At 40.0% G+C, this 22,670-nt stretch overlaps 1 protein-coding gene across 6 annotated transcripts; it reads left to right on the top strand.

The window, feature by feature from the left end:
- Window positions 1-4,396: 4,396 nt before the first annotated feature.
- On the top strand, window positions 4,397-21,791 carry C3H5orf63 (chromosome 3 C5orf63 homolog). 6 transcript variants are annotated; one of them, XM_064483737.1, is made up of 6 exons: window positions 4,397-4,445; window positions 5,971-6,016; window positions 15,279-15,399; window positions 18,932-18,988; window positions 19,641-19,696; window positions 20,116-21,791. In XM_064483737.1, the coding sequence occupies exons 3-6, from the start codon at window positions 15,286-15,288 to the stop codon at window positions 20,192-20,194; spliced, it is 306 nt and encodes a 101-aa protein (XP_064339807.1). In that variant the 5' UTR covers window positions 4,397-4,445; window positions 5,971-6,016; window positions 15,279-15,285; the 3' UTR covers window positions 20,195-21,791. The 6 variants fall into 6 exon arrangements, with proteins under 6 accessions (XP_064339807.1, XP_031304792.1, XP_064339796.1 ...); XM_031448932.2 differs by adding an exon at window positions 6,227-6,361 and having other exon boundaries at window positions 19,641-20,295; XM_064483726.1 differs by having other exon boundaries at window positions 19,653-20,295.
- The last annotated feature ends 879 nt before the right edge of the window (window positions 21,792-22,670 follow it).

Here is a 22,670-nt window from a genome sequence, read left to right as displayed (position 1 = left end):
CCACATAGCACAAAATATTGCTATACACTGAACCATGTTTCTTTTCATTTACCTTTAAAAAGAAATACGAATGTAGTAGTGGAAAAAATACAGATAGGGGTTAGGACATGCTTTCCAATCTCTGCTTCATCGTGATTCCCCTCCTAAGCTTCAATTTCCTTGTCTGGAAAATGGGCTTCGGTAAAAATAAATTCCCTACCTATCTTACAGAATTACTGTGAAGGATCAAAATAAAGAATATACATGAGAATCCTTGGAATACTACAAAGGGGATACATGTGAATCGTGTCGCTGTCACTGCAAGGTCCCCACACCAGATGTCCTCAACAGCTTCAGTCCCTGTCCTTTGTGCCTGGCAGGCTACATGGGATTCACTGCCTTTCCAACAGACACAGGCAATTGTCTGTCACCACACCAGAGAAGATGCTGGAGTCTACAGATTTGGGGGTAGACAGCCCTGTCCTGCTCCAGCAAACCTGGAGAAATCCACTGGACACTCGAACCACATCTCTTCCCACAGTCTTTTCAAGACAGATATAGAGAGGGGGCATGAGTCAAGGCCCCTGGGAAAACTGTAATTTCGTTGTCAGTATGGGTTTAAACTTTAACAGCTTTGGTATCCATATGGAAAATGTCATTTCTTTTGGTTCCATCCTACAGCTCAAACAATAGAAAATCATGAATCCACCTCCCTCAATAAGATGTAAGAGTCTGCAGTCTCTGTATAACAGATGTGCACTCAAGCTATACTAATTCATTCTACAATTACTTTTATTTTTTAGCATTTTTATTTGGCTCTTATACTACATAATTAATGATGTTTACATGGAAAGGTTCTTTAACTAATGTAAATGGCATAAGTGGATTACTGAGCAAGCCTTAAAACAAATAAACATTTTTCTCCTTCTAAAATTTTCTTCACTCTCCTCCGAATGTCTGGCACAAGGGCAGAGTTTTTTAAATGTCAAGAGGAATACAGAAATCAGGCTTATGAGGTCTAGTCTCCCCTGGTAAGACAGGGTTATAATTCTGTTTCCCGTAATGGCTGGCCTGGGGGAGTCAACAGTGATCCCCATGACCCATCACATCCAGACCCAGAGGCCTGTCTTTTCTTTGGGAGGCTGCCACTGTTTTTCTCCATGACCTTAAACATAACAGTATCTGGCCCCTACAGATGATTTCCTGCAGAGTTTGCAGTACTGAGGATAAGACACTCATGAGATAAACAAATAAGCTCACTGTAAAGACCAGGGAAGGAAACCTACCCAGTTTCTAAATACCTCCACCATCATGATCACATCACCCAGTTGGGACAATTATTGGGGCTGTCCCTCCAAGTCAAAGTTCAGATTGCATGTTTCTTGAGGGGCAGCACAGAGCCAGGTTACTGTAAAACAGAGTTGGCATGACAGTCACTAACCGTCAGGACACACATTATTTTTCAAAAGTATCCTCTAGGGAAAGCATTGACATCAAAAGCCGTTTCTTTGCTCCTGCTCTCCCAGAGGCAAAGCCAGGCCGATGGGAGTAAAGATGCCTCACTCCCCACCACATGTCTAGCCCTTAGAAGGCCTTGAGGGGAAGCCTGGCTGCAGGTCATCTCTGAAAGAACAGGCAATATGTTTTCTAAATACCTTGGAGTTAACTCAGGAGTTGTAGACCAGGCTATACCAACAGGCTTTCTCTAGGGCTGACTTCTATCTCTGGACTGACCACAGAACTGTTAGGGCCTTGAGATCTAAAAGATAAACTCAATTCAGTGAGTTCTATACAGACATTCCAGAACACAGAGATTCTTGCACCAGTCCTATCCAGATTCCCAGGACATAGCTTAGAATTGGAGTCCAAACCTAGAGGACAAGATGTAGGTCAAATGCCTATGACAAGTTCATTTTGAGGGAACAAAACTGCACGAGACCCATACCTACACTAAGATCTTCCATGTTCTTTGAACATTCCTACTTTCAGATCACAGAAACATGCAAAAATATATATATATCCCACCCTTAATGATTTTGCCACTCAGGATTTTATGATTTTGCTTTTGAAATTATTTGGGTAAAATAATTAAAATATGCTGTGATTTCTCAACGCTCATCACATATATTTTAAGAACTTTCACTCAGTAAGAGTATCTCATCTAAAAACTGTCCTCAAATGTAATGAAATTGTTATGGACATTAAATCCAGCAATTAATGAAGGTGACACAGTACTACAGCTTTTAACTATTTAATAAATGTTTATTAATTTTGCTTTGGCAGGTTTTTGTTTTATTTTGGAGACAATAATTTTTTCTGGCCAGACTTTAGACATTTTCCAAAGCTTTAGCACATATGCTTAGCACTATGAGGCCCACATCTAGAGGTCAACTGGTCCTCCGCACTTGTGGCATTCAGCCAAGCTCCCCCAGAGTGACTGGGCATCGACTGCAGTTAGTTCTCAGGGATTCCCAGCTATTTTACGGGACCTCTACCCTCAAATAGAACAATAAGAGAAGGTACAAAGTCTTGGGCCATCACCAGAGTAATCCAAGAAATTCTTACTAATTAAATACAAATTTTGGAAATCTGTGAATTTTTGACTTCTTGGAGAACTTAACCCATAACCAATGCTAAAAGCCTTCACTTCTGGCCTTTGATGGAGTCATTCTTCTTGCTCAGTAGATGAAATCAGGTTTCATAAATCCAATTTATTTCTGTTCTCCAAGAAGAAATAAGATTTGGAAGCTGACTTGGAGTTGCATTTCCAGGAAGCTTTTCTATCACTCCACAAAATGTGAGTTACGCATGCTCCACCAAGGCATTTATAAGTAGACCCAAGATAACTTCTTTAAAGAAAACAAATCAGCAACTGTTAGGTGGAGTATACTTTGTGATTGTTTTTTTTTTTTCTTTTTACTTTTCTTCAGAAAAATTAAGTCTTATCAGAGTATATCAACTCAAAAATAATCATAGGTAGTCTGCTGACAGTCACAAAATCCCCTCTTTTGTTATCAGCAAATGCTGAAGTGATAAATTAAGAATTTAAAAACCCTACCTTCTAGATGTGTCCTCTGAAGTTATCATATAACCTTTGTGGTTTGTTTAGGGGATTCATCCCTGATCTTAGCCTGTTTCATATCTCCTTTTAAATCACTGAATACATACTGAGTACATAGTGGTAAGCTCATGGATGCTAGCACCAGACAGCATGAGACTGAATCTCAACTCTGACATTTTCTAGCTCTGAGAACTAGGGCAAGTTACTAAGCTTCCATTTCTTCATCTGTAAAATGGCACTAATAATTAGTAGGATTGTCCTCAGGACCAAACAAGTTAATGAGTATGCAGCTGATGGTGAGCCATCAATAAATGTTAGCTTTGGATATTACTCTTATTATTATCCACCATTTTCTCACTATTTACAGTAACACCATTCAAGCCACCAAACCTCACCTCAGACTACTTAGCGGCCTCCTGCCTTCCCTACTTGTACTCTGCTCTCATCTGCCCCCTCCCCTCCTCATCTCCTTCCCAAAGCTGAGTGATCCTTTCAGAATGAAAAGGCGATCAATTTAACCTGCTTCCCACACACAAACAAAAACAGAGGAAAACAAAGATTCCTCCAGTGGTCCTGAGCACACACCTGAAAAGCCCTGCAGGGACTAGCTCCTGCCTACCAGCTACAGCTTGTTTCCACCACCTCTTCCCCCTCACCAAACCCCCAATTCCCTTAAGGCCTCAGCCAGGCTAGTGACTTCCCTGTGCTTTGCCCACTCTCCAGCTCCCTCCAGTCCCACCTTTCCTGAGTCTGGAGAGCTCAATCCCTGCCCCACTTGCCCTACACATCCCAGCCTAAAAGCTCTCTCTTCACCTAGAACACACTCAGATTTTTTTCATAGCTCCATATTGCTTCCCTTTCAAAGCACTTAGCCCAGGGAACGCATGACTTATTTAACGGTAATTTCCTAATGTTTGACTTGTCTATACAACTTTAAGTTTGGGGAAGGTACAGCTGCCAGTTTCGTTCATCATCGTGTTCCCCATAGGTGGGACCCAGAGGAGGAGGAGGAGGAGGGCAGGAAATATTGAATGAATTAATGCCTGCAGGTAGGAGTTAAAATGGCCTGGATGGCACATTCTCAGGACGCTGGCTCCCACACCTGATGCTCCTTATTAAACAGTCCCCAAACACACCGGGTCACATTTCCGTGGCTTTTTTTTTTTAAACAGTGTGGTCCTGGTTTTTGTCTCTCTCTTTTCACGCGTAACAGCCCAGGCGCGGTCACCCTTCAAAGGGACGATCTGCTCGAATCGGAGATCTAGAGACCAGCCCCAGGGGCGGCGGGTCGGGGCGGAAGTGCGGGGCACGGGGCGGGGGCGGGGGCGGGGGCTGGGGCGGGAGCAGCGGGCTGCTCCGGCGGAAGTGCGGGGCGGAAGCGGCTACACCGGCGGCGGAGGCCCAGGTGGGTGCTGTGGACACTGCGAGGGCAGGTGGGCGCTCGCGGCGACCCGCTCGGAGCCCGCACGCGGGCTGGAGAAGAGACACCGGAGCCCGGCGCTGTGCCGCACGCGGCCGACTTGGATTGTCGTTAGATGAAATTTAATTGAACCGGGAGCCATAAATCTGTGAACCTCCGGGGGCCGATTATAAGCATTTGTGCGTGTGTGTGTGTATGTGTTCACTCTCAGAGGAAGTGAACAAAATAACGGGTAAGAAAAGGCAGGCTTTTAAGAGAAAACAGAAAACATCACAACTTCATGGTTCTTCCCTGATTCACAGATACCCTGTTTCAGATCTGAGTTCTATGAAGTGGCAATATAATCTCAATTGGCAGCCCGCTGAGATGACTGCCTTTTTAAATAAATACTTTTCAGGAGCTATGTTAACCTTTAATTGGGGGTGAAAAGGTTTAATCAGTGGTGCAGTAGGGAACATTGTGAGTCCTTAGCTCTCTGGGCCTCCTCTCTGCTTTATTGGGCAAAAGTGGCCCTCTGGGTGCTAAACTGTGAGAGAATAATTCAGAGATTGTACAGTTCTCAACAAATACTTAGGCATGTCAGTCACCCCTGACAAATACTGCTCACACAATTTTTTAATAAGTCCAGGGTTACAAAAGTCCCAACTAAATTGTTACTAAGTGAACTGTTTCTAAGTCTGATCTGTTAAAGAACAAGTTTTGGGGGTTGGGTTTTTTTGTTTGTTTTTTTGTGGGTTTTTTTTTTTTTTTTTTGGCCTGGCTGATCTTTATTCTTGTTTCTTAACAGAAAGTATCTTATATACTACTTCATATTTTAGAGCACTTAAAATCCACACTATGGTCCAGCTTGACCCCGAGATGCTCAGCTCCTTCAGGAGAGGAATAATGTCTAGGATTTATTTTGTCCCTACACATAACCTGGGCTCACGTAACTACACGTTGCCTTGGTTAACCAGCCACTAGAGTCATGTGTCAGTGTGGGCAACACGGTGAACAATGATGTGGTTGTTGGAGGTCACAGACTTCCCATTTACTAATTATCTCAGGAATACCTTATGAAAATGCATATGAAGTTCTCTACCAATGTTTGGAGCTGTATACACTGATATTTAAAACACCTGGGAAAAGAAGTGTACCCTGGAAATACTGAGAGGTTATAGAAATATTGAGGATAAGGCAGAACTAATCATGGTTCTGTGTGAAATGTAGCCTAATAACCTGGGTCCTCTTCTGCTGAGGAAGTGCCTGGAACCAGAAAGGTCCTGTTGTGAAAATTAAGGTTGGGGGGGCTGGTGTTTTAGACAAGGAGGCTCCCCAGAGTTTTCTTTCTTGAAGCTTATTGTGGTCAGTCGTAGCTGCCTGCCAAGGAAGGATCAATATTTTTTTTGTCTCCTTCACCAGAGGAAAATGTGGCTGTGTGGTTTTCTTTAGATGGACTGATGGCAAGGTAATAGAAATGAGGATTTTCCAACTCGGGAATTTATTGGACTGTATTTCTGTTTTATTTCAGATGCCTGATTCTTTCGTACTCTTAAGTACCCAGAGGCAGTGTGGAGGTATGCCTTCAAAATAAGGTGGTTTTTTTGTTGTTGTTGTTATTAAGGCTTTTGTATTTCATAACGTGTGCATATGTCACCTGGCCGATGCATTCATTTACTCTAATGCCAGGGCTCAGGGTTTCACATGGAGTAGGACCATGAGGTACAAGTAGTAAGGTTTTTTATGTTCCTTATATTAAATCTAATTTTGCCACTGCTTTATTCAAGGAGTGTACATCAGAGGAAGCCAAAAGCCAGCTGGAACAGTTCCTGCATGCAGTTTTAATCTTGTTTGCAATCATTTTGAAGGGGAGAAACCATCTGGATCCAGAGATATGTAGCTTCACAGGTAGCAGGGACTAGGTGAGCTTCCTTCATCCTTCCCCTAGTATCACATAGCAAGGTGGAGGGACAAAATTATTTGAGGAAGAATATGCAAAATGAAAGGTTTTGGCTATGTTTCATATAGATATTATCCCACATCCCTACTTCCCCATCTCAGTTACAGCCACAGGGAACTGGAGGCATGAAAACATTACTCTCTTTACATCTCTCTGTCAAACCCTTACCTAAGATAAGGTTTCCAGAGATAGAGGCAAAACTCAAAATACCTTCTATTTTCATAAAGTATCCATCTCCAAGGATTTCAGCACATTTTACCAGTAATACCTAGTAACAAACATTTTACTGCTATAGACTTCATCATTGTAGTACTGTACTGTTTGTAAATCTTTCCCTACCCAAGGTGTGAGTTCCTTGAGGGGAGGGAAAGTGTCTTAATCTCTTTCATATGTCTACTACCTGGCATGATGCCTGGCCTGCTGCAAACACTCAGTACATGGTATAGAAATGAAAAGACGGTGTCCCTGAAGGGAGCCTGGATCTATAAGGAGTGTGAGAGCATCACTAGGAAAGCAACAATTTAGAGAAAATAATAAATAAAACAGAAAACTTTCACCAGATGCAGTTACAAATGCCAAAGTTACTAACACTTTGATAAACAGCTTGGAGTAGGGAAGAGCAGATGTGAGCATCTGCAGATGGTCACGACAATGCCTTCCAAGGAGATCTAGCCTGGTCAGTGGCAGGGTCTTTGTTATATTGAATGAAATATGCAAACTGAAAGGCCCCACCAGCTTTGTCTCCACTCTCCATCCAGGCCTGCCATGCCCAACTTCTCACCCAAATACTTGTTGAGTGAATATCTGAGAAGTATCCATTTGAAGGTGTACCACAGTATTAGCTTACTTAGGCCACTAATATCTTGCTTTGGCCCTGCCTTAAGGATAGAGGACTTATGTTTGTTCACTAGGTTACCCAAGTAATATTGAAAGAAAGCTATATTCATCTTTTCTACTTTACTAACATTCCAAAAGCATTCAAAGTCGACAGCTTTTTGTATTGCAATGGGTCAGGCGTGTGGTATATGCTGCTTCCGTTGCCAGTAGGATTCTAGCAGAAACCAGAATGTTACTACTGGAAACACATGAACTTCCTCTCATTGTTCCTGTACTTTCTCATATTAATCATGAAATAATGGGAAAATGGCTTCTAGTTTAGTCAGGAGGAAGGGCATAAAAAAAATTAAATAATTTAATCTTAACTCCTTGCTTCTTAAAACATGTAGTTCTTCCAATCTTCCAAGAGAAAGGATACTGTTATTTAATAGAAATTCAGTCAGCTGAAGCAGCTTAGGACACAAAACTGGAAAAAAAAAAAAAAAAAAAAGATCTAAATTCAGCCCTGTTTCTCCAAGTTCAAAAATGAAGTTAATCTGTATCTTAGATTTAGAGATCAGAATCTTGTTCTCATAGTAAAAGAATTCTGCCATCCGAAACTGAGACTTTCCTCATTCTCTCCATCCTTAAATTAAACCTTAAACAAAATATGGTATCTGTTATTAAATACTCTGAGGATTAATGTATAAAGCTGTTGAGACTTTTTTGGGAAAAAGAGGGTTGAACTTGGAGAGCCCTTCTACTTCTGAGAATTCTGTATTGTCTCATTATGTATAAAATAGGCATTGTTCAAAGAGAAAATATAAAAAAATTAAAATTAAAAAAATGCCACATGAAAGGCTTTGGTTAAATAGTTTCTTTATCCATCAAGGGAATCTCCAAAGTCACTTCCAAATTCCATTATATTAAGATATTTTATCAATGACAGTTGTCAAGTAACAGAATAGGATTCAGAGAATTGCAGAATCTCACATAACTGAGCGTTGCTGGAGCCTGATTTCAATAGTAGACAGTTCCTAACACTAAGGTGTTGATGTCACAAGTCCAAGGAAATGCTGTTCCAAAGTCATTTGCTACAAAATGACTAATAATGAATGAAACATCTTTCAGGTCTTTTATAGTCATGTGGGTAACTTCATCTCTTTGGCAAGATGAATTGGAAATGGTGGAGTATTGGTGACAAATGAAAGACTGCCTGGGTAGACGGATTGTGAATTGCAGTTGTTTTTGGAAATGAAATTTTGTGCTTTTTAGATAGCAAGGAAACTGGCATTACTAGCTGGGTACAATAAGACCAAGATGTTTTAATGAAATTGCCTTCTTTCTGGGTCAGTATTAAGTATCAGAGATACCTTCAAAGTGAATGGGTCATTTTGGTTAAGAAAGATAATGTGGAAAGGAGTTTGCATAATTCCTTATGCACTTTGTTCCCATCCCTTGAACTCAAATGATTTTGCCCTCATCTTAATGCCATCTTTATGGAATGAGGGAATTTTCAAATTGGTTTTTAAACTCTATTAAGCCCTCATGTATGATATAACCCAACCACATTATTCAGGTTTTCTTGGCTTTCAGGAACAGCTTTGCAGCCATTATGTCGTAATTGTACTGAACATTGTTGCACGCTCTGAATTCAGAATATGCCTCTCTGGCTTCAGGCCAGGTGCTGAGTCAGTGTCTTCAGGGTTGAAGATGAGGGGAGGGGTGCAGTGTACACAAGGCTCATTGTGTTAATAGAATTCGTCCACAATCCCCTTTGGACCCCTGGGTGCTAGAGGGAGTATACAGTAACAGTATATTACTGTTCTTGATTAGCATCTTTATTTTTCTCAGCTGAACATCTTTCTGGAAACGAACCCCATTACCAAATAGACTCCTCTGAAACAATGATCTGGAAAGTGTAACTGCTAAGGTCCAAGACTCTTAAACTGTTGCTTACACTGAAGATTCCTCCCCCCTTCCACTTCACGTTTGTCAGCTTGCTGTAGGCCTCAGCAAACACAGCGGCACTTCTGAAGTGGAGGAAAATGCCAGGGTGACAAGGGTCTGTCATTAAAAATCATTTTTTAAATGGATCTATCAGTACAAAAGAAAAGTACATTCCTTTTTAAAGACATTTTTCCATCTCAGATGCTCAAACCGTTGCAAGTTGAGTGCCTAGCCACTCTAATGTCACCTTCCCCATTTCCCTGCTGGGTCTTTTCTGATGCCATGGCTTCCCCGTTATGACTGAGGAGCTAGAGAAGCGAGTTCGTGATGAGCGAGGACCTTTACCCTTCTGCTGGGATCTCTGTGTGAACTGTGGTCCTCTTAAAATGGCCTAGTGTTTTGGACTCCTACACATAAAACTACTTTACTTATTTGGGGTCTTTTGACTTCATGAGCTATTACCCTGGTGTTTCTTCTGCATGTGATTTCCCTTTCTCTGATCAGGAAGACATTTGATACCAAAAGTTTTATAACAAAACTATGGGTACAGTTTCTCCTGGTCTCTATAAAATCGAAGACCAGGACAGGGGTAGTATTTCCATTTTACAGTTGATGAAACTGAGGTTTAAAGAGATGAGGAACTGCCTACCATCAGAGAACTAGCTGGTGGAGTTTTCTGTCTTTGGGGTATTTATGAAATCCTTACACAGAAATGCACCTTGGCATTCAAACATGCTGAATTCTAACTGAAACTCTATAAGAAAAGGTACCTTTAGAGCTCTAAGTGAAGAATCGTAACATTTGTGCTTAACTTCCCTGACTGATGAATTAGTGGGAGCTATGTTTATTTAAATTTACTTTGACCTCTCTACACAATTTATTCAAAAATACTTTGAAGCAAGTTTTGTCTTTAAATATTATTAATAAAATCCAATTTTACCATTGTCTAGGCAGCTTCTGTTTTGACAAACATGTGTTGAAGATATCATTGGTAAAATAACAATGGTACTGAATTTTCCCTTCTTTGCAAATATAAAGGCAAGTATTGGGAAGGAATAAGAGGAAGGGAAGTGACCTTCATTCAAGACCCATCAAGGGGAAACCTCAACTCCTTGCAAACTGAGTTTTAGTGCCCTGTTCTGTAACTGTGTGAAGCCTGAGTAAGCTAAGCCAATACCTGGTGCTGAGGTATTTGCTGGTCTAGATTTTGTCTTAGCAGAAGCTAAATATGTTGAGTCTTTTATCAGTGATATCCTTTCTCAGGAATTCCTATTCAAGTAACATTCACAATTTGAAGTTTTCAGCTATTTCTGTTCGAAATATTTTTCAGTTTTGCAATTCCCTATTTCTGTGAACAGGGAATGAGAGCCCCATTCCAGGTTAGGCCTTTACCCCCCACTCCCTGTTTCTCTTCTATAGCCTCAATCTAACCCTGCTTAGCCCCTTGGAATTGACACCTTAAAGTATCTGCTTAATGTGCAGCCGTGGTTGTGTCCCTATACACTCCTCTCCTTGTCACTCTTGGCTCCACACTCACACTCAAAATCCCAGACTGGGCTCCCACTTGTTTGGGAGGGAGCGAGGTTTGGACGCAACTAACTGATCAAAAGCACCTGAGATCACTGGGGAGGCATCATTTGTCCCTGTTTCCCTGGATTAGATAAAGCTCAGGGACCCAGAGTCCCCTAAGAGCAACCTCACCCCATTATGTAAACTTTCAGTAATCTAAAATAACAGGTTTTGTTCCCAAAAGAGGGGTCTGTGTGTGTGCATACACATGCACACGCACACGTGTTTCTAGCCATTGGGTAAAAATAGGAATGTTATACTTTGATGGTAATGAATGTGAAATGCAGCACTTAACATCTCACATGGCATAAATGATTGAACGGAAGCCCTGAGCCTCTTTTTCTGGAACACAGGTTCAGCAAGAGCTACAGTAGTAGTGTTTGGTTAATGTCAGCTCAAAATTCAGTTTACATTATACTCTTGTGAAGAAGCTCCAACGTTACCTGTTAATAACGAAGGTGGTGCCTCAGCTTATAGACTTTTTGATTTTGCACATGAACCAACAACACTGCAGCTTGCTGATGAGGGATCATGTAAGCTTGGAGATTCAGTGTGCCAAAGGATTCTTTGTATGAATAAAAATTCTGGTCAATGAAGGTCAGTTTCTCTACTCAAGCAAGAACAATGTTGTTTCCCTTCTAATCAGACACTGCATTTGAGGAATCCAGGAGCCCTGCATAAGTGATGTGCACCATAGCCTGGGCAGCTCCTCATGCAAGAAATGAATAATCCTTATTAAAGGTTCCAACAACCCTGGCTTCTTTCTGTTCTATAATCAGTTGCTTTAATGGTCTGCCCTTCAGTGCTTTGCAGGGAAAATGCTATAAAGTTAAGTTATCTTCCTCATCTTGCTTCAGGGAAGACTGAATTGGTCCAAACAGTCCTCCCCCATGTTGTATCTGATTCTGCCAAGAGCACTGAAGTCAGCCTCAGTTTTGTTGAAAAGCCAGCATTCCCTTTCTCTTTCGGGGTGATCGTGCCTCTGAGCGGCAGTGGACTTGAAACAGCAGGAGTCACCATCTTTATTGTTAGGCTGTGGAATTTGTTTTAGGCACATTCTAAATCCAGTCTTAGGCCTTTTTTTTTTTTTTTTTTGGTCTGTGACAAAGGTGACCCAATTGTGCTTCTTTGATATTATGAACACAGCTCTTTTTGCTCATATCACAGAGGCATATAACAAAATACAAAGGATAAAATTGTGTCTGTGTGTCTATGGAGGACACATATTTCAGGACTAAATTCAATGACATAATCAAAAAGGTGTTGTCCTCCCCCAGTCATGAGCTAACAGACAGAGATAGCCTTTCAGGATATTTTTTATAGTGCTGAGATATTGTTCAAAAATAATAGAACTAATGAAAATGTCACATTGACAGAGTAGCCAATATTAAGATTTTACTTCAAGAATGCATGACTGGGTGAATGTGACATTGACAGCAATGGTGTTAGGGTTTACAGAGTTAATAAAACATTCTAAGAAGAATATTATAGAATTCCAACTGGAGTGTATCATTTTTCATTTTCATTTTCATTTCTAGAACTAAGTGAACTCCAGTGTTCAGAACTTTAGCCTTAATATCTTATTTCTGCCTAGGAGAAGTATAGGGAGCTTTTTTTTTTCTTTTTAACAGAGTCTAATACAATTTTAAAATACAGTGCTTACAAAGAAATACATTAATTTAACAATGTGGTAAACCGCATGTGCCTTAGGGCTTTTGGAAAATATGCAGGTAGTAAAATTGCATAATACTAATGCATTTCTCAGTAAACAAACGTGCCATGTTTAAGTGATTAAATATATATTTAAAAAGTAAAAATGGAAACTAACAGTGGAAAAGTTTTAAACAGAGTGGTTGTGGCATCACTGAAGACTTTACTTAGCTTTCTGGGTTGGCTGAACAAATATTATAGCAAATCTGGAATGAACAGCAACTCTGTTTACTATGACAGGTTTTATTTGTCTTGGGTGCAGCCAAGACCACATGCTGTGTTTTGTCATGTTGGAAATACTGAAACAGATTTCCATTGTGAATGTGAATTTTTTTTTTAACAAAAGCTTTAACACCCCAGTCTCAACCCAGCCAGGTAAAAGCAGTAAGTTTTCCTTTCCTTACCAGCCAGACATCAATAAATCTTCAGTTCTACCACTGAAAACACATAGCTGCAGTTCACTGTCCTGGTTGTAGTCTCAGGTCACTGCCTTAGGTGGCCTGAGCCTTCTCATTTCCAAAGGCTATCTTCCTGCCTTTACTATATCAAAACTGATTTTAAAATTTTTCTTTCTCCTTCATATAGTATAGCTTCTTTAACTTCATACCCTAGGAGGGCATGCTACTGTTGGCATAAGGCCTTCCTAAAACCAACGATTCAGAAATTTCTACCTAGCATAACATGGCTAACATTCTACTTTCCCGCTTTATTTATATCCTGTGTAGACAGAACCATGTCTAGAAACTGTTGTCTCCAACCACATTCACCTACTGGAGATTTGATTCTGCTGAATTTACGGAAAATGTGTGTACCAGGGCTTAACACTTAGTTGAGAGTAGTATAACATATTGTGAAATTGTTTAGATCCACTTTCCACCTTAGAAAAATGCTGGGTCTGTACAAAATTCTCATCACACTCCTTTCTGACGTATTATCAGGACCATTTAGTTAGCAGGGAGATCTGGGGAGAAATGGAAGGCTAAGGGTTTAAGAGAGAAGGAAAGATTATTGTTTTCACCGATCAGAATCCAATCTTTTTGCCTTGTCTTCTTTATTCTAGTTTGATATGGGTTTAGTGCTTTTCTCTAAAGTCATATCATTCTGTTTGAAATGAGTTTAAGTCTGATCTTACACTGAGAAGCCTCGTCACCAGTAGAGATTAGCACATAATTACTACAGTCATGCTCTATGAAGCAGAGCAGGAGGCAATTTGAGGTGGTGGTGAAGGACTGCAGCACCCTGGCCTGCATTTCATGGACACCCTGAGGAGCACTGACCTTTGGTTATGATATGAGATCTGCCCAAAGAATGACTACTGTGCACGCTGAGTGTCTGATCAGGGTTAGACGAGAGAGTAAAGAGGGAGAGAAAGGCTCACTCCAATAGTATTAATTGTTCAAACAACTATTTGAACACCTACTATGTACCAAGTTAACTGTAGAGGCTCAGGGATATGGGGTGAACAGGTATCTGCTCCTATGGAGCTCTTGTTGTAGTAGAGGGGACATATAGGTAAAGAAGTAGTTTGGGATAGTGAAGGATAAAAGAAAACTGTGGCAAGATATGAGGAAGAATGGTGGACTAGCCAACATTGATAGGGTAGTCACTAAGGCATCTCTAAGGAGGTGACATGAGCCCAGGCCAAATGAGATGTTACTTAAGAGCTCTTCACGCAGAGGGATGGCAAGTGCAGAGAACCTGATGAAGAAATGATCTTTGGGTATTCAAGGAACAGAAAAAGAATCTGCACTGCAACCTGCCAGCATAAGGGAGGGGGAACTAACAGATGAAGTTGGAGAAAGAGTGAAGAGAAGTTAAGAAATGAAGATCCCAGGAATGAATTCATGCTGGGAATATTGTTAAGTGATAAAGTCAACAGTACATATGTGTTTTTAAAGTGAAATTAGCATATTTGTAGTTTAAAGGACAAAGCTGGAGGTTCAGTAGAATAACTAGGAATAAGTAGGTTGTCTTATGTCAAGCGAAGTAACAGGATGAGAGAACTTCAAAGCCTAGTATTTGACATGCTGCTATTACCAAGCTGTTCTTATTGGAATAACTCCAGTAGAAACACTAGTACATTTGTGTGTATTTGTTTAAATGATGGCACTCTTCTTTTAAAATACTTCTTATTTTTAAAAAAAAATATTAGGTTTATCTATTTATTTCTTTTGGTGGAGGTACTGGGGATTGAACCCAGGACCTTGTGCATGCTAGGCATGCACTCTACCACTGAGCTGTACCCTCCCCACTAAAATACTTCTTAAAGAGTTGAGCAGATTTTTGTTTCTGACAAGTTAACTCAGCCTAATTCTTCCCTATAAGTTCCTCTGAGTACAGCTCCGTGTTTCCCCACCTCTTACAGCAGAGGGGCATAGATCTCAGAAGTAATAGCCTTAACCTTCAGCTGGAGACTTGTGCAGCTTACTTATTGTTTCCTTGACTGTGGAGGTAGCTGGGCATTGTTGAATGCTTGCCAATAAAATAAGCTGTCTCTGGGAATAAAAACCATCTCAGGAAACCTCTACATTTTACGGGATCATCAGGATACTGGCAAAATCTGCAGGTGAAATTTGCTTACAGAAACCAATTAGACACACAGCTAGTCCATACATTTGGATTTTTTGCATTCTATATTCTGTTTTACTTGGAATACAGTGAATATTGAGGCATCATGGAGACTTCCCAAACATCTGGGCCTCTCTGACACTCCTGGACTCCAAGAAGCAATTCTGAAGTCTTCAAATTCCATCACAGACTTGCAGCTTACTGTTTGATTCTAAAGACCAAAGTCTAGGGCACAGAAGTTTACTGGCCTGTTTTCCTTTTCACAGAATTAAGATGCTCTGGTTTCAAGGAAATAGCACGCAGCTTGCCAAATACTCCTTTCGACTCCTCTTGAGAAATCTCTCTGCCTCTAAGACTGCTCTGCCTGTGCTGACCTTATTCACAAAGGTACAGAGTAAAGTATTAAAATGCTGGGTGAAGAAAAGTTTTACATTTAAGGGAGGGGGAAAATATGGAAGGAAAGCAATGGTATAAACTTTCTGCAAGCCTGATCAATTTTCCAGTTCTAATTACAACAGTGGTACTCTTATCCTACCCAGATACCTCACTGTCTCACAATTACTAAAGGATAAATTAATATTTTTACTAGTTGTCCTATCCTCACATTGAAAGAAAAGAATTATCAGATGTTTACAAATATATCACTTAGAAATGTAGTCAATTCTTGTTATTTGTAATAGTTGTGTTTTATAAAATCACCAGAAACACTGACTTAACGAGTACTGAACCACTGCTCCTAAGGGAAATATAGAATTAGATTCCTATGAGCTCTGGTCACAACATTTTTGCCAACTGATCAATACATAACCTTGTTTTATGTGTGTTTCTGTTTAAAAGCACCTTATTTAATATATATTGTTGGTTCATTAACATTGAACTCACAGCCAACAGCACTGTAACTTATGCCTGAACAAACCTTAGTGACTTATGCATGAACAAATCTCATCTAACACAATATTTTCTCCATGAGGCCCATCACAGCCTTTTTGTGCTTAGAAAACACTAGACAGCACTTCAGCACTTACTTGGGCCATTTTAAATGTCAAAATCACCAACAAAAAGGACAAAAATGTGAAAAGCAAAGCACGGCACTAAATAGATCATGAAAAGGACACTTATTTACAGAATGAGAGCTGGAACAAGAAGGCAGAGCATTGTCTTGTCCCACCTCTGCCAGGAATGTGCACTCTGGGCAACTCAGGTTTTTCACTGGTCTGTGCACCTGCATGTCCGTGAATGACTGTGAAAGCTTGAGTACTGATTTTGGGGTTAAAAGTAAGTTTTTGCAAATAAGTGAATTCGCAAATACAGAATCCACAAATAATGAGGACTGACTGTACTTACTTTCTTACCTCTAACACTAGTTATAAGCCATAAAGCTGGTTTAAATTTTTTAAGAGCTTTTTCCTCTAAAATTTATAATACAGACATTATTGATTTCCTTTTGCTAGTTAACATTGCTTTGTGTGATTTATAATAAAAAAAGAAATAAAGTGCAGGACCACAGAATTAACTTTAGTGAATAATACTGCAATTCACATAAAAAGGGTCTCCAGATTTCAGGCATTTAAGCAATCTGAATATATCTGACAGTTATCTAATAATCTTTTAAAAATTAATTTCTCATTGAGAATAGTTAATCTGAACTACTTTTCATATACTGCATATACTGCACTATTGGAAATTATGGAACAAAAATATTTCAGTGGAACAAAAATATTTCAGCCTCTGTTCATATTTCATCATATGAGAAATCCTTGTGAAAATTAACCACAAAACTAAAATAATCCCTTAAGGCTAGTGGTGCTCACTCAGCCTAACTATTCTGCACTATTTTTCAGTTTGAACAACAGCCAAGTTAGCCAAAAACATTTGCCAAAAGAACCCCACTAATCTTCCATTCAGCTTAAAACTTGTACCGAACCCTTCATTTGTATCATTAGACATATAATAAAATATTACTCTTAGCTCCAGGAGTTCACAATCCACTGAAAGAAAAAGTACAGTATCAGGTCTCTTTCAGTTATAAATAATAGAAAGAGTACTTCCCAGAGTGGCTTCAACAAAAAAAGGATTTTATGGGTTGGTCTGGTTTCAGGAGTAGCTTGATTCTAAAACATACGCATATTAGCTTCAGTCTCTTCAGCATCACATCCTGTGTGTTAAATCTGTGCTCACTCTAGCTCTTCAGATGGATAACTGCAGAGATCCCAAACCCCAGATCTCGTATTTCGGGTATCTACAGAAAAAGCTTCACACTCCCCATTGGTTCTGATTGGCTGATCCCTGAGCCATTCGTAGTGGAAGGGATAGGATGTGCTGGATGCCTCGGCCTAAATCAGGTGTTCCACCCTCTTTGTTCAGGGATAGAGTCAGCCACATGCTGCGAGCAGTTCCTGAGGCAAAATCACAGCATTTTTGCTGTAAGAAAGGGGAGTGGGTGGTTGACAGCCAACCCAACAAATGTCCACTACAATTCAGCGACAGAGTAAATAAGTGCTTTATTAGCATCATGGAAAATCCTAGACAAGGATGTACAAATGTTCCAGACTGCTAGGTCTTATTATTTTTCAGCTCATATATTTCTTTAAAATTTGATGAAACTTTCCTAATAAAAATACATACACACGTGATAATTTACACAGGCTTCCATGGTCCCCTGGTTTTAAAAGAAAGAAAGAAACAAACAAACAAATAAATAAATAAGTAAGTAAATAAAATTAAAAACCTGATGCATGCTCTACTAAAGTTTTTTATTATAAAAGCAAAAAGTGCCAAATTTGGTACTTCTGCAATTTAGCTGGTTCTTGTTTTGCTTTTGCTTTTAAGATCCTCTCTTGACTTTTTGAAACTTTCTCAGAAAATTTCAACATGGTTATCTTAAAACGTCACAGACTATCTATAATGTTTTTGTTGACACTGCTAATAATAACATAAATGAGCCTAACTCTCTGAAGCAAGAAAACAGGGCCAGAAAGACCTTTATAAAGGAAACCTATCTTTTGATGATTTGGGTCCTTATTTCAAAATAAGGTGAGTTACTGGAGGAAGGACCTCTCTAACAGCTTATCTTTTTCTGTCATGTTAAAGAGCATATTTTAGACAAGCATCAGTAATGTTGAATCTATTTTACACTCATACAAGAGAATCTATAGTAGTCCCCGTTTATAGAGTCAAGGCCTGAGAAGCCTTTAAAATCTGCCGACGATCCACAGCATTCTCGGCAGACTTCTCCACTAGATGATTAGGATGCACACAATTGGCACTAAAATTTGCGTGCTTCTAAGGTGGAGAGTTTGTCTGGGAAACCTATTGCTGACACTTGTAATGAGAAAACAGACAAAACATTAAGGAGTTGGTACAGTCATCACCCAAAGTAAAGAGACTTTTCCCTTTTTAAAGATGGGGCGATCACTAACTCCATCCCAATGGGTGTATTCCTGTGGACTAATTAGAGGAAACAGGCTGGCAAAGCTCAGTGGCTCCCATTCAAAACAGACTTTAAGCCATTCTGGTGATGTCAGCCAGGCCAGGAGGATGCTCCCGACCTAGGAAGGACAAAGCCCTAGCACTGCAGATCACTGAAAAATAATCTTCCCAGATATCAATAAGATGAAGCCAGGAATAAAAGATGTAAGCATCTAAATGTATTCTGTGCACACAATATAAGCATCAAAATTTATTAGATAGATTTGTCAAGAAAAATCAAAATGCAACAACTGAAAAATGCTGAAAGCCCACTTACCATGAACTACTAGCTATTTATAAGGTTCTATGGCAGTGTTTGGCTTTGGGAATAAAACAGTGTAATTAACCTGGTAGAAAATAGTCCTTTAAAAATAAGTATAATCTGCTGTTTGTGGTTTTTGTCAGGCTGAATGCCATTCTTTGGGTTCAATGGCTTTTTTCCTTCCTATAGGATCCATGCCCTCTTTGTGATGAAGCCAAGGAAGTACTGGAGCCTTATAAAAACAGGGTAATATAATACAGTGTGGCTTTATGTACATGGAATGGATGGTGTGTGTGCTATAAAGTATCTGCCCAGATCTTTTTAGGAAAAGAGATTAAATGATTTTTCATTTAAATTTTCTTTCTATTCTACAGAGAGAGATTTTAGTGCTGATTTCCATAAAACTCATTACACCTAAGTGTTTTTTCTCAGAGCAGTACTGGTTTTCTTACTCTGACTCTTAGGATGAGTCAAAGTTAACCAGCAGGTGCAATATCCGTGCTTTCTTTAAACTTTTGTCCCTGTTCCTTTTATCTCATTTTATCATTTCCATGGAAGTGTTTTCCTGTAGCAAACCATGACACCTTTCCCATTCTTCCAGCCGAAACATGTCTGTATTGATTCTTAGGCACCTTCCCAGATGGGACGTAGTTTATTTCATTGAAAACTAAGTAGTGCCAGGAAGCTGAATGTGACAAGTGCCACAGAAAAGCAGCAAAATCAGGAATTAGGGAATATAATGAAATTGGGGTCATTAGATGACTTTGGACCTCAAATAAACAAACAACAATAAAAATCTCTCAGCATTAGAACCAGTCTGGGGGTTGCTTTGTCACTATAGCCATCGCACTGTTCTGTGTTCTCTGAAATACAGAGCTTTAATCTGTCTCTGTTTCAGTTTATTTTACAGGAGGTGGACATCACACTTCCAGAAAACTCTGCTTGGTATGAAAGGTATAAATTTGATATCCCCGTCTTTCATTTGAATGGCCAGTTTCTGATGATGCATCGAGTAAACATCTCAAAACTTGAAAAACAGCTCCAGAAACTTGAGCAGCAAGTTGGGGGAGGCTGATAAACGCCCTCATGACTTTCTACCCTCTCTGTCCAGAACGCATTTTCCTAAGGAAATGACCATGGCCTCATACTCCTTTTGTCACTTTCATACAGCTCTATGGAGGTTCTGAACGCAACATTACCAAATAAATGGTGGCATTCCTTTTCTGATTGATGGAAGTACCAATAACAAAACAGTGAGAACTGTTTACCTGTTGGCATTTTATAAAATAAGAGGAGCGTATTGGCAGGGAGGGGATGATGGAGGGCAGGAGAAATCCACTTGTTTTATTTATTTTTCTCTTTTGTATTAATATGGAAGCATTTCACATTCACTGGACAGAGCCATTTGTACGAAGAAGGCTCTGTGTCCCTGCTGCTGCCCTAAGGGCTTAACTTTTTAATGAAAGAATGAATGTTCTTCCACTTGGTAGATAAAGTGAAATGTGAATTGTAAATAGCAGCACACAGTCAATAAAGGGATGTTTTAACAAATATATCTGCATGAAGTCTATTTCAGAGGAATTTAATAATACCTGTTTAAAATTAGAGCTCTCTTTTTTTTTTGGGGGGGGGGCGGTAGAAGAGAATAATTATCCTAACTGAAGAAGCTTTATTTGAGAAAAACAAAAGACTTAAACCCCCAAATGTATCTAAGAATCTCAGTATGTTTCACATGTAGTCACTGAATTGATTTGTAATATCTGAGTACTATCTTTGATAGTTCTTCAGTTATCATCAGTAGAATTAATTCAGCTTATTTTAAGACAGTAGTTTTATAAGGTTTTAATATCTTGGGGAAATTCATGTCTTACCATAACTGAACAGATGTGTCATCTAAAGACAAAATATTCTTCACCATTTTATGTAAAGTATTAAAAACATAGTTGTGTACTCTTATTTATATCTAGTCAGGTTTAGCCAATAGAGAAATGGATTCATTTAAAAACAAAACTGCCTTTTTCTCCTAATATCACATCACTGCAATTTTATCCATAATGAAATGCTTTTGTTAACTATTTCAATGAATTTGGATATTATGAGTCACTTGCCTAGATTTTAATTTTATCAGTATGAATTAGTCTTAGAAATTATAGGATTTTAGATCTGCCAAACTTAGACATTGTCTAGTCCCACCTCCCTCATTTTATACATGCAGAGGAATGTGACATTCAGAAACTTAGCCTAAGGTCACACAGTCAGTCAGCTGTCAGACCAGGTCTTGCTACCCACCGCAAATTTATAATACTACCTGGGCTCACTGTGGGGGCCTTATATTATTTCACATAAAGCACATAAAGCATCTTTAACCAACACAAATAAAGAAGGAACTTTAAAAGCCTTCCACAGTGACAATAGAAAAAAAATCTTACAATTGAATAGTTGTGTTTCTAATTTATAAATTTCTGGAACACATCTTATTTGATTTTATAAATATTCATTGAGTCCTGTGGTAGACAAAATTCTAGGATGATCCCCATGAACCTTCACCCTTGAATTCTCCCCACTTTGAGGACAGAATGAAATATCCCTGCTGTGATTATGTTACATTACCTGGCAAAAGGATAATTATCCAGGGTGGGCCTGATCTAAATAGGTGAACCCTTTAAAAGCAGAGAGTTCTCTCTGGCTGCCTATGGAGGAGGAAATCAAAGAGATGCTCCAGCTAGCCTGGAAGGAAGCAAACATCAATGTTGTAAACTGCCCAGTGGGGCCACAAGGCAAGAAAGTGTGGGCAACCTCTAGGAGCTGACAGTAGTTCTTGGCCAGCAGCTAACAGGAAAATGGGGTCATCAGTCCTACAGCTTCAAGGAGATAAACAATTGGTGTCAACAACTGGTGAGCCTAGAAGATCCTGAGCCCCAGATGAGAACCACAGGCCTGGTTAACACCCTGAGTTCTGCTCAGTGAGACTGATCAGAGAATCCAGCCACACCATGCCCAGACCTCTAATTGCAAACGCTGTGAAATAATAAATGTGTGTTGCTTCAAATTGCTAAGTTTGTGGTGATTTGTTACACAGCAATAGAAAGCTAACAGAAGTTCCTCCAAAACTGAAGCACAATGGTAGGTGGTGGGAGTACAAAAATGAATAAGGCAGTCCTTGTCTGAGAGACACTCACTGTCTGAGGGATCAGGGAGAGGCAAGTTCACAAAGCATTATGACACAGTGCTATGAGAGCTGGAGCTGAGACATGTGAAAAATGGTACAGCAGCCAGATGGTGAAATTGGCAGGAAGGCCTCACAGAATATTAGACTTAAACTAGGTGAAAAATAAAAGTGTAGAAGAGTATGGCATATTTAGAAATAGCGAGTGGTTTTGTGTGGAGTAAAGGGGAGGGGAGTGAAGGACATGAGACTGACAAGACACTGGGGTCCACATTGTGAAGGACTTCAGGAAATGTGACTTTTTTCCCTACAACAGTGTCCTCCCCTGCTTCCTACCCTGATCCAGAGTCAGCCCTTCTGGCTCCTGAGTGCTCAGAGCTATCTGGCCTCTACTCCAGCCCTTCCAGTCCTCAAGCATGCTAAGCTCAAAACTCCCCCTAGTAGCCCTGCAGGACATTCACGTCTTCATACACCATAGACAAGATCACCCACTCGTGTGTCTGGGCACCCTGTGTTCCTTCCTCCCTTCCCCAGGCCGCTATAAAGCTGAATGGCCCGTGTCCCAGGATTGCTGATCCTTCTCCTGGGCCACCAGTGGGAAAGGTTCTGAGTTTCAGGGCCTGCTGAGCTCAGATGGAGAGAAGCCATTGGTTCCCTTCAGAAACCAGGGCTGTCCAGACACCCTGGGGCTTTGCTCTTTTGGAGTACATCTTACCTGAGTATAGCCACGTGGTCATAAGTGTATAGGATGTACAGGGACTT

The sequence above is a fragment of the Camelus dromedarius genome, chromosome 3, assembly GCF_036321535.1.
Source record: "Camelus dromedarius isolate mCamDro1 chromosome 3, mCamDro1.pat, whole genome shotgun sequence".
In the NCBI taxonomy this organism is placed as follows: domain Eukaryota; kingdom Metazoa; phylum Chordata; class Mammalia; order Artiodactyla; family Camelidae; genus Camelus; species Camelus dromedarius.
The sequence above is the reverse complement of the archived record's forward strand: the minus strand, read 5'-3'. Positions and strand labels throughout refer to the sequence as shown.

Bases quoted from the DNA above. Each gene is read 5' to 3' on its own strand.
- C3H5orf63 (XM_031448931.2), top strand. From the start codon at position 15,286: ATGCTCTGGTTTCAAGGAAATAGCACGCAGCTTGCCAAATACTCCTTT. The intron at 15,400-18,931 runs GTACAGAGTAAA...TCCTTCCTATAG, and splicing joins TGCTGACCTTATTCACAAAG to GATCCATGCCCTCTTTGTGA. The intron at 18,989-19,640 runs GTAATATAATAC...TCTCTGTTTCAG, and splicing joins TGGAGCCTTATAAAAACAGG to TTTATTTTACAGGAGGTGGA.